We start from the raw sequence: 12,113 nt of genomic DNA on the forward strand, positions 1-12,113 counted from the left end.
CGCCATTGAACGTACAAGTTGTTTTCAAACTGTGATACTAAGCTATAGCGGTGTGTGAATAGCCATTTTTTTTTTGTTGTTCTAAGCGAATTAGCCCACAAGCCGAATACTGGTATTACCCACGGAAATAAAGACATAAATAATTGTTTTCGAACTCTTGTCAGAGGGTTTAGCCCGCACTATTTTTGATATCAGAAAGTTTCTTCGTGTTCACAACGTCCACAGTATTTCACTTGGAGCACAAATTTGCAGACTACACTTAAGAAAGCACGGCAGCTAGTGTGTATTAGGGAATGCATTGATTGTAAAGCCGATGAACTGATGTCACTGTGATATCGCTATGCTAACCCGTCAATATTATCACAATGCCGGATCCAACTGTTCGAACGTTGGCAGCATAGCATGGCAAGGTAAAAATAAACGACCGAGAAAAGAAGAAAAGGATACGAAAGAACAAGACACGAAACGGCACAAAACTGATAGTGTGCAATGCCATTGAAACTGCCCACGGAACATGACACACCGCTCTTACTTGTCGCCTCACTTCGGATGCCGGACACCGAACGAATGTTTCATGAAAAATGTGGAACCGGGTGTAGAAATCTGCAGAAAATTCAAAAATAAGCCGGCTTCATGTGTGAGAACTGCATTACTACGCGTAATCTGGCAATCTGCATTCGTATCCGTACCAGCATAGTAGCTTCAATTATAGGATGCATAATTCACGCTCTTGATATCGTGTGAATAATAAAGCACTACAAATGTGGTCGCCAAATGGCAGTGCAAAGTTCAGTGTATTTTATTTGATGCTTGGCCACCGGAAATGGCGCGCAGAAGTGTGAGTGAATTATACTGATACTAACAACCAGCTTTCGTCATTTCATCCGTATCCCTCATTTTCGAATAAACCCCGATTTAGGCCGTTGTCAATGGTTCGAGCTGGTCTTGTTAGGATTGGGTTTAAACCAATTTCTGTCCTAAAGGATGCCTCCAAGATCCTGTATAGTGCCAGAGCGAAACCCTGTGAGCAGCGCACGGAAATTATAGCGCATATCTATACTCCATTCCAGAGAGGTAGTTTTCTGTTAATTAAGCATGCTTTTAAGCCATTTTTAACGCTTGTTAACTACAGCTGGGCTTGACCTAGTCATCTGTTCCAATATTTCTCGTTCAACTCAGTGGCCACAAGACAAGTATTAGCCTGACTTCTTCGTTGGATAATTACACCAAGCGCTACCGATGGTAACGTGGCTTTACTCCTACTATCTAGTGTCTTTCTAATGGCTGCTGTGTTATTGAAAGAAGGTTTTCGCACTGTTCAAGGAGAAACAACTGAAGGCAGCGCAGGCGTATATCCATGGTAATGTACGCGAGGAAATAAGTGCGATGAATGAGAAAAAATGATGTCTCATTTAGGAAACACTTTTCTCGTGAAAGCAGCCGTTCATAAAAAAAAATATATACAGTAATTAATAATCTTATGTCCTGCACTGCAGGGGAAGAAACCCTAAAAGTTTTCACTGGGGAAAACCTTAAAAATTTAGTACTTAAAGAGTTTTTAATACCTGATTTGTACCAAATCATTCTACTGAAATGATGCTCAATTTTTACCCGCCAAATCATGAAAAAAATAATGAAGCCCGACGAAAAAGAGCTTACGTACAGCATTGTACTATTAGCTTTATTAAGGGCGACTGCAGTGCTTTTTTGAGAATTTCGCGTTATTCAGAAATTCAAATCTATATAGTTCGTAGGTAAAGCATGCCAAGTGGTTTTGCGCTAGCATTGAAGATAGTGACGTAATCGAGGATTCAATTTTGCGGTTCTTCTCAATGCACCTTAGGAGTGCAGAGAAATTCAGCGTGACGTCACGGAAGGTATGATTTCAAATTACCGGTGTAGTCAGCCACACCCTGTCCTGACTCGTAAGACGCTTCCGAACAACTCTCGGTAGGGTTTGCCTTCGGTGGCGTTCGTTCTTTTCCTTTAAAGCAAGCGTTTATGTGTTGGAAATGTACCGATATCTTCGCTGACATCATGCACCCCCCCCCCCCCCCCACACACACACACACACACTTGACGTTGTGCGCTGCGGAGAAGCTTGAAGGGCGGCCGGATTGTAATCGGTGATTACTTCACTATTTCAAGTGCAAGCCTAAAAAGTCTTTGCATGCTTTACCTGCAAGTTTCACACATTCGACCCTCTTAAGCTCGTTTATTTCTAAAACCTATGCTGTTTCCCTATAACGCGATAGCTTCAGAGCGGACGTTCGGAGGAAAAGCCATACGCGCTATCAAATTAACTCGGGATTGGTCGAGGGGGTTGTTAGGTCACACGTTGAGCTCTGAAATGAAAATGAGTAAAAGCTAAGTTAAATTGTGAACATGAGCTCGTAGCATAACTGGAATGGCATTGCAACATATGGTTTGGTTTCTTTTATTAGGGCTTAACGTCCCAAAGCGTCTCAGGCTATGAGGGACGCCGTAGTGAAGGGCTCCGGATATTGCGACCACCTGGGGTTCTTTAACGTGCACTGGCATCGCACAGTACACGGGCCTCTAGAATTTCGCCTCCATCGAAATTCAGCCGCCGCGGCCGGGATCGAACTCGCGTCTTTCGGGTCAGCAGCCGAGCGCCGTAACCACTGAGCCACCGCGGCGGGCTCATTTAAACATATAATGATACTAAGTAAGTAATTGCGCTGAATATGGGATCGTGGTAATTAGTTGGGAATTGAATCCACGGTCATTATAGTTGGCGAGTCTGGCACGCTGTCCCTCGGCAACCGAGGCACGTTCGTTCGACTAGCTTAAGAGGAGACCTTGTGCATCTTGTTCCGTATAACGTGGCCTAGTATGTCTACTGATGCATGCTAATAAGCTTGTGTAACTATAAAGTACTAGTTAAGAAATAGAGTAGCAAATGACCATTATCGTCGTAAGACTACAACGAAGATTAAGTGCCCCCTCACCAAATTTTTTGCACTCGTGTTCGGTGCGTGGCGCACAGGCTTTGCCTTCATATATCCAGTTTTAAAGCAGGAAACCAACCAATTTTTCTTAGCGTCTTGAAAGACTAGAGAAAAGGGCGTTTCCGAAGTCTTTTTTCATATTGTCTACGACATTCAAGCGATGATGGATGGGTCCGATTACACGAAATTTACGCCGCTCAATTTGTGTTATCGGCACATTTCCGGAGGCAACCACGACATCTAAAAATATTTTCAATAGTCAATTAAACAATAGAAAACCACGTCGAAATTTCGCTGCACGCGATAGCTTGAGAAAATTTGATCATCAGTCATAAGACCTTTCTAGGTGTCAGCTGCGTCCATTTTCGTAAACACTACTCATTCTTCGATGGTCTCGCTCTCCATAACTCTTTCGGCTAAGAGCGCAGGACTAAGATGAATTTGTTGTACTATTGTAATATTGTAATTACAGTAGAAGTTATATTCTTCCTTCTTTGGAATTTTTTGTATTGCCGAAAAGAGAATTGCATTTCCAGTTTTTTTTTATATATATGAAATTAAATAAACCGATTCACCATTTGGTAATTTTCGTTGTTTTTGCGCGCCAATGCCCCCATAGCGTTTATTGGACCTCAATGGGGTCGTTCAAGCAGAAATCCCGATATTTTCAGATAAATTGAGTAACAACGCAAAGCCAGTTTTCTATTTTAACGCAGGCAATGCTGTAACAAAATTTCACTCAAAGCTGCAAAAAGTTTTCTACCAAAATTTAAATTCCAAATTTACTTTAAAAATTGCGGAAATCTTCAAATTTTTCCGCTTTCAAGCGCTGCTACTTTCAACCAAAATGGTGTCGTTTACTTTTTATCTTTTGTGGAACTAAACGGCATCTCAAAAATTCAGGGGGAACTTTGACTGTCTAAAGTGCGTAGAGGCGAAAGCGTTTTCCGCACAACTTTCGCTGCTTCTGTGGCGCTGGTGACGTCACAATTCACTAATTAATGCTTAATTAATGATTAATTCCTGAATCCTAATTAACTGCTGATTAATGACGCTTAAGTTTCGCCTTTAGGAGTGGAACGCGATAGTGTGTTGTAGCGCTGCCAGGGAGTCAACGCCACCACCTATTCGGCGCGATGCCTTGCCCTTTGAACGCAACGCTTTTTGAGGAAAGGAAATGGCGCAGTAATTCTCTGTCATCTCGGTGGACACCTGAACCGCACCGTAGAGGAAGGGAGGAAGTGGGAGTGAAACAAGACAGAGAGAGCCCGCAATGAAGAAAATGAAGATTGTATTTGAGGAAAGGAAATCACGCATTAACTGTCTCACATATCTCGGTGGACACCCGTCAAAATTCAGGGGGGCACTTTTTTTGACCTAAAGTGTGGTCACTGATGTGTGGTTAAGATGTTAAGCTTCGCCTCTAAGAGTGGAACGCGACAGCGTCTTGCAACGCTGCCAGGGAGTTCATAGAACGCCATCGCCCATTTGGTTCTACGCCTCACTCGTCGGTAAATTGGTTTATGAGGAAAGGAAATGTATCTGTCTCTCATACCTCGGTGGACACCTAAACCTCGCCGGGAGGAAAGGGAGGAGGATGGGAGTGAGCGAAGACACCGTATTCACTAGACGCGCCTTTGTTCATTCCAAACCATCGAGCTGGCATGGCGGAGTGGAGTCAGACTCCACTCCGCCATGCCAGTGTATTCTGCTTCCGGCAGCCGAGCTGAACGGATCGCAGGGTCATGGGCTCCAGCGGAGCAGCGATAGCGGCCTTTGACGGCCGCGGAAACAGGATCGATGACTGCGGTGATAAGGATTACCAGATTATTTTGCCGACACTGCCAACAGGACGTGTTGTTTTCAACACCGTTTTTCTTCACGGCGACGTGCGAGCGAGGCCGTTCCGGGTCGAGGATTTCCGGGACGCCCTGGCCGAGACCGGTATGCTCCCCGACGTGGTCGCGTTGGGGGCGTACCAAATCAACCACGTGTGGGCGGTTACCCTGCGGAACACGGAGGCAGCAAAGAAGTTGCTCGCCTTCAACGAGCTGCAAGTTAAGAAACGCCGCTGCCTCATTATCGACCCGGAAGACCAGCAGGTAAAGCTGCGGCTACACTGGATACTTCACGGTGTGGCCGACGACGACATCAGGACGGCATTCGCGGCGTTTGGCAAAGTGACCGACGTTACGCGTGAGCGGTGGCGGATACAAGGCGTCAATGACAAGAGCTCAACGACAAGAACGGTCCTACTGAAGTTGAAGCCCGGCTTGAAAGTGGATGACCTGCCACACCAGGTACGTGTCGCTGGAGAGTTGGCTCTTGTCGTAGCGCCTGGGCGTCCAATGCAGTGCTTGCGCTGCCATGGTACAGGCCACGTGCGGCGTGAATGCAAGGTTCCCCGCTGTACGAAATGCCGGCGGTACGGCCACGCGGATAATGAGTGTGTCCGCACTTACGCGGTGGCTACGGGCGGGGCGTCGAAAGACGACTCTGCGGAACTCCTGATGGATGTAGTCGAGGCTGAAGAATCAGCGAAAGGCATAGAGGAACCCGAAACGCAAGCAGGATTGACGGGCTCTTCGGGACCCTCCAGCAGCGATGCCGGACGCAAGCCTGAAGGGACAGAACCTACTATAAAGGAGACGAAGGCGTCGAGCGGTGAAGTAAGCGTGCCAGCGTTCAAAGAAACCGAGCCAGCGTCTCTGACCGAGGAGAACCTTGACCAGAGCGGCGCCCGCACGACCGGCGTCCCTGCCCCAGCGAAGCGGCCACACGCCCAGACTGGAACCGAAGACGCCAAGGCGGAGGCCCCCAGCGTCGAAGAGCCGCCGGCAAAAACGACCCAAGGACGGCGGTCGTCCATCCGGCTACGATCAAATGTGTCGACGGAGAGGAGAGCCCTTGACAAGCCGCCCCCGCTGCCAGGCCTGGCACCAGCACCGGATGGCTCCGGTGTCAATGATGTCGTCTAGCCAAGCGCTAGACGTGAAGGGTAAGCACCATATCCCCGGCCTCTTTCTTCTGCATTAAAATGGCTCATGCGTTCCCCATGAAAGTCGGTACACTTAATGTCAGGGGACTGGCAAGTAAGAAGAAGCAGAGCCAGGTGTACCGCCTTTTAACTGAGCACGACATTGACGTCCTGGCAGTGCAGGAAACGAAAATTGACGGGGAAGAGCAGACCGGGGACATGGTGAGACGTTTCACGTCTAGGTTTTTTGCAGTTGTTGCCCACGCTGTAGGAACGTCTGCGGGTTGTGTCATCTTTGTAAAGAATTTACCGGGACTTGAGGTTCAGGCATATACGGCGTGTCCTTCGGGTCGATTTGTTTTGGTTGACCTCCTGTACGACAAAACATATTGGCGCATCATTTGTGTGTACGCCCCAAATGCGGTGGATGAGAGAACAGCGTTTTTTCAACGCGTACAAAAGCACTTCAGTTGTGAGAAATGCCTGATCGTAATGGGCGACTTCAATTGCGTCCTGAGAGGCTGTGACAAAACCAGTGCAACGGCATTTAGGGACAGAAGCACTGAAGTACTCTCAGAAATTATAGACACGTGCAACCTCGATGATGTGGCCGAGTGTTTAGAGGGCGAGCGTTGTGTGAGACTCACCCATTTTCAACGGTCAAGCCATGCACGGCTAGATCGCATTTATGTGTCACCGAACGTTATTTCAAAATGCAGTAGCTACAATGTAGTACCGGTATCATTTTCGGATCATTGTTTAGTGCAGTGTGGGATAGGGACAAAGAAACGAGGAAATCAGTTTTCTTGGGAGATGTGGAAATTAAATAATAAGCTCATTACAGACGACATCTTTAGCAGGAAAGTCAACGAAGAAACCAGTAAATTAAAGCCGAGCGGGGAACTGAAAGTATGGCAGCAGTGGGAACTTTGCAAACAACAAATAAAAATAGCAGCAATCGAAAGGTCAAGCTGCATACGACAAGAGGAGAAGCGTGAGGAGGACAATTTAAGATCTTTACTAGCTAGACTTCTCGAAAGAGAAAGCGAAGAGCCTGGAAAATGGATGGATGACATTAGGAAAATAAAAAATAAGATTGAACTCTTTGAAGAAGAACGCTATCGTGGCGCACTGGTGCGGGCTAGGGCGCAAGATATAGCTGATGGGGAGACACCTTCAAAACGAGCGCTAGGAATGGAAAAAAACGCATGCTCAACGAAACCACATTGAACAGATTGAATGGGGCGGGGCGTTATCTGGAGAAAGCGGGCATATCCAGCAGGCATTTCTTGAATATTATCAGGCGCTGTTTGCAAAGCAAGAAGTGGATGTGAGCGCATTCAAGGAAAAGTTTCTTGGCGCTTTGCCGCGATTAGATGACGAACAGAAAGAAAGGCTGGAGCTGTCGATAACTGCGTCAGAGGTCGAGCAAGCGATAGAAAATTTGAACCTGGGAAAATCTCCTGGACCTGATGGGTTAAGCGCCGCTTTTTACAAAGCATATAAACACGAAATAGTGCCAGTACTGACAGCAGTTTTTAACGAAGCCTACAAAGAAAATGAATTGCCCCCGTCTTATGGTAAATCACATACAGTGCTAATCCCTAAATCTGATGACGCAGAAAAGTTAAAGCAGGTCACAGCATATCGTCCTATCGCCCTCACAAACGTGGATTATAAAGTTTTCATGAAGATTTTAGCCCGTAGACTACAGTCAGTAATTCAGGATATAGTCGGTCCCCACCAGACGTGTGGGATCAAGGGACGCTCTATTGTTTCCAATATTCATAAAGCGAGGTGTGTGCTGGAATGTTGTGATTACACAAATAGCTGTGTAGCCATCCTTCAGCTAGATCTTGAGAAGGCATTCGATTGTGTTTCGCACGATATCCTGTTCTGCATACTCGACCATGTGAATTTAGGGTCCATTATTTGCGAGGGAGTGGCCTTGGCGTACCGGAGCTGCACGACAAGATTAATTGTAAATAAGAGTTTGGGGGCCCCCATTAGCCTGCAGCGTTCGGTGCGCCAGGGTTGTCCCCTCAGCCCTCTTCTATTCTGCATTTACATTGAAGCGTTGTGCTTGAATATCATAGAAAGTGAAAAAATTCGAGGATTCCAGCTACAGGCAGCAGAAATTAAGCTGCTGGCTTATGCGGATGATGTCGCGGTGTTCACAGTGAACCGGGAAGGTATAACCGAGGCCGTGGCATGCGTAAAAGAATTCACCACGATCACCGGTAGTAAAGTGAATTGGTCAAAGTCCCTGGGGCTTTGGCACGGTGAATGGCCAACGAAGCCCGGTAATTTTGCAAACGTGTCCTGGGTGACGACCCCAGTAAAGTACTTAGGCGTCCCACTGGACGGTTATCGCGATAGCGATTCGTACTGGAAAGCACAGACGCAAGCCACGCGTGAAAAGGTGGAAAGGTGGAAAGGGCGACACCTTTCAATTTTCGCAAGGGCCACAGTGTGCAATCTGTTTTTTATGTCTAGGCTGTGGTATGTGATGCAAGTGTTGCATTGTGCAAGGATGAACGTACAGAGACTGCACCGGATCTTTGCCGTTTTTGTGTGGGCTGCGGACTGGGAACGCTGCAGCCGGACCAATTTGTTTAGGCGGGTGAAGGATGGCGGTCTGAGTCTGGGACACTTATTTCTGCGGCAGATTGTAAGCAGATTTTGTTTTGTGCGCGATGTAAGCGATCCGTTTTTGCGCACTGTGTGCCAATTAAGGCTCGGAAATGCACTGCCGGACTTTGTTGTCACAACCGAAAGTTTCTCGGGACGTATTTTTGGTTACTTTAGAGAGGTTGTCGCGAGTGTTCGATTCCTGTCGGTTCGATTTTCGTATGAATATTTATCTTCTGTTAGCAGGAAAAAGTTGTATAAAGATTTGTGCGATGTAGTTCTTCCACAACCTATGTACAGGGCCTTATACAATGGAGGCCAGGGACGCGACGTACTTAAGCGTGTGAAGGCGATGCAGGTGCCGCCAAGTGCAAAAACTTTTTTCTTTAAATTACATACCGGAACACTACCAGTAAAGGAATTCTTGGAAAGGAAGCAGTTATTTCTACCTTGGGGATCACATTGTTTAATTTGTAAACAACCAGAAACAATAGACCACGTTTTTTTGCACTGTTGGGAGGGGGTATACTTTTGGGACATCTTGCAACGGACTTTAAAAAAGGAATTTCCGCTCGACGCTCATGGTATCCGGTACTTGCCTGTAGAGAGTGAGGATGGGACACCATTCGACCTCATTATGCTAATGGGCCTCCATTGTATTTGGCGGTCCAGAATGGCAGGATATCATTGCGATCCTGATGCACGGCCAGCACGGATCTATTTTCGGGAGTGCATGCATAAGTATATTGAAGTTCAGAAACTTGCTCCTGAAGCTCCCGAGTGGCTCGAAAGAGTCGAGCCTTTGGTGACGCTTAAGGAGTTTTAATATGACGAAGCCACGCACCCCCGGGCGGATAGTGTTGTTAATTATTGCTCATTGCGCTCTGTAAGTGTATTTGTGTACTGTATTTGTATTTGTGTATTTGTATGTGTGTATTTGTGTATTTGTGTGTGTGAAGTCAGGCAATAAATAAATAAAAAAAAAAAACTGGCATGGCGGAGTGGATAGCATGCTCGTCTTCGCACTCCGAAGACCGGGGTTCGATTCCTGAGCTCGACCAATTTCTTACTCGGTTTTATTTATTTATATGGCCTAACTAGAACAATTAGTTAGGCTAATTGGGTAATTAAGCAATTAACTAAGCTCAGTCGCACTTGGATCATCACTATATGATCCCTTCAATTGGTTGCATGGTTACTAGCCAAACTACAATTGGCCCCGTTTGAAATTGGCGGACTGTGACGTCACGACCGTTTCGACCAACTGAAAAGCGTGACATTTCTGTCGACAACTGCTGCTTAGAACGATGAGACATTAAAGGCTTTCGCCTTAATACCTGACTACTTGTGGCTACCAGCTTCTCCGACAAGCAATGGTTTCTCAACAATAATTCTCTAAAAAACACTCCGATTAATGCGAATTGTTAGAGTTTCGAGGGTGATATTTGGAGAAAAAAAAATGTTTTTCTTTAAAAGAAGGCCTCTACAGTTTCATTTGGACTTGACTTAACTGATATGAATTTTTTAACCACATCTAAATATTAAGAATTTGGCGTGTCTCCTTTCACATGCAATCACACAAATACTCCTCGCTTTACACCATGTCTCAAAACCCGTAACAAAGAAAGGAAAAAAATTCATGGGGCACTTTGGCTCTCTATAGTGCTGGAAGGCAAAAGCGTTCCTGGCGCACTGTTTGGTTTATATTTTTTTTATATTTTGTTTTTATTCTCATTTTATTTTTTTCTTATCTTTATTCTTTTTTTTTCTTGTATTGTTTGTATTTTTATTCCTTTTATTTTATTTATGAACCCACGCATTCACTAGATGCGCCTTTGTTATGCTCAAACCTTGAGCCTTCGTGGGGGAGCAACAGGCAATAAAGACAAAAAAAAAGCTTTCGTGGGGGAGCGGTAGCGTCTCCGCTTGAAATGCCAAAGGCCCTGGTTCGATTCCCAGCCTCGGCGCAGTTTCTGTTTAAGTAGTGACGCCGAAACGTGGACAAATCTGCCGACACAGCTGCTAACGACAGTATGAGGCATTAAAGGCTTTCGCCTTAGAAAATGGTAAATGTAGAGGGCAAACTACGCGCTTTTGGCCCCTGTTAACCTTCACATCAGGAATGCTTTCTGAGATTAAGGCTTTGATTTATTTCGACTGCTTAATCGAGAGGATTTCAACATCAGCAACGCTAGCGCCCAGCTTCGACAGAGTATCGGTTTTAAGATCTATAACCGAGTGCATGCGCACACCATACTACATAAGGAATTACAGTGCGCACGACCATAAATTACCGCTAGGGGCTGACGGCGGGAAAGAAGAAATTGTGAGACGTGGCACTGCGCTATCAGAACAACACCGATGGCGAGGCTGAGTGGGGCGTTCTCACATTTTTTTTTCTGGGGTATTGTGGAAGCATAGAGTTTCTTACTATTTTTTAGAGATAAAGCTGGTGGCGCTGCAGTTCAGCAGGCATAGACGCTCAAGGCATCATGGGCCGGTGAGCTGCCTGGTGTGGGACAGTCGGATTCTTTCGGGCACACAGAGTTGCGTTACCGAGATGCCCTATTCCGTAAACGCTGTTCTGCGTGCGTGTGCGCATACACGCTGCTTCAGAGAAAAGCCGTCAAATGGCGCGCCCCGCGCGCAGACGACTTTGGCGCAAACATCGTGCGCAAAAGCCATAGTAGCGAAAATACAGCAACACAATACGCCAATAAAAGGCTACTTTTTTCAGAAATGCCATTAAATAACACCTTAAAGCGTTTTAAGCAACAACATTACTCTAAAAAGATATTTCTGTTTAAAGGTGCGAAATATAATTTCTTTAGTGCGCAATACTTGGCCAATAGGAGAGCAAGCCATCTCTTATTTTCGGAAAACTTTGCATATACACGCTTTTCTACTGGTTTGTTGTAATTTATAGGCAATATCTTGAATGTTAAGACATTCTTTATTATCGAACAACGTTTATGTTTGCATTCTTTTTTGGCTAAAAGTTGTGGTTCTGCAGTCAGTAGCGCACCGGCGCATGATGCTTAGAGCGCCCACGGTGGCTGAAGTGGTCTTGAGGAAGCTCCACGCAAACTCCCATAGACGGGACGCCGCTTTTCCCTCTAGGCAAAGATGGAAACTCTATAGGTGGGACGGAGGGCACTGATATTGGAAAAAATACCTTGAGGAACGAACTTGGAGCTCAGGTGTCAGATCGTATCAGTGGTGCAGCAATGCGCAAGCGTTTTCTGGAATTAATATACAATGCCCTTCTTATGGTCTCTTAAGCCGATATCATCTCGTATCACCTTTGCTAGCTATAATCACCTCATAAGCCGTCAGTGACGGTCAAACAACGAATGAGATAGTAGATAGCGCTGCTGTCGACAAACAGACAAGGCATGAAATTGCATACACATTCCCGTATTGCCGCAGACCAAGCGTTGCAGCGCTATGTGTATACAGTTCGAGCGGCAGTTGTCTGTCGTACTCGTCTGTAGGAAATAACAGGGCAGGCCTGGCAATCTCGTCGCCGATTT

The 12,113-nt window shown here is 46.0% G+C and overlaps 1 protein-coding gene across 1 annotated transcript; it reads left to right on the top strand.

The window, feature by feature from the left end:
* Nucleotides 1-4,683: 4,683 nt before the first annotated feature.
* LOC149360786 (uncharacterized) lies at nt 4,684-8,857 on the top strand. The gene is made up of 2 exons (XM_089572512.1): nt 4,684-5,970; nt 6,054-8,857. The coding sequence occupies exon 1, from the start codon at nt 4,718-4,720 to the stop codon at nt 5,948-5,950; it is 1,233 nt and encodes a 410-aa protein (XP_089428638.1). The 5' UTR covers nt 4,684-4,717; the 3' UTR covers nt 5,951-5,970; nt 6,054-8,857.
* The last annotated feature ends 3,256 nt before the right edge of the window (nt 8,858-12,113 follow it).

This window comes from Amblyomma mixtum, chromosome 2, assembly GCF_055824585.1.
Source record: "Amblyomma mixtum isolate Tamu chromosome 2, ASM5582458v1, whole genome shotgun sequence".
Lineage (NCBI taxonomy): Eukaryota > Metazoa > Arthropoda > Arachnida > Ixodida > Ixodidae > Amblyomma > Amblyomma mixtum.

Excerpts from the sequence above, each read along its gene's own strand:
- LOC149360786 (XM_089572512.1), top strand. The coding sequence starts at position 4,718 with ATGGGCTCCAGCGGAGCAGCGATAGCGGCCTTTGACGGCCGCGGAAAC.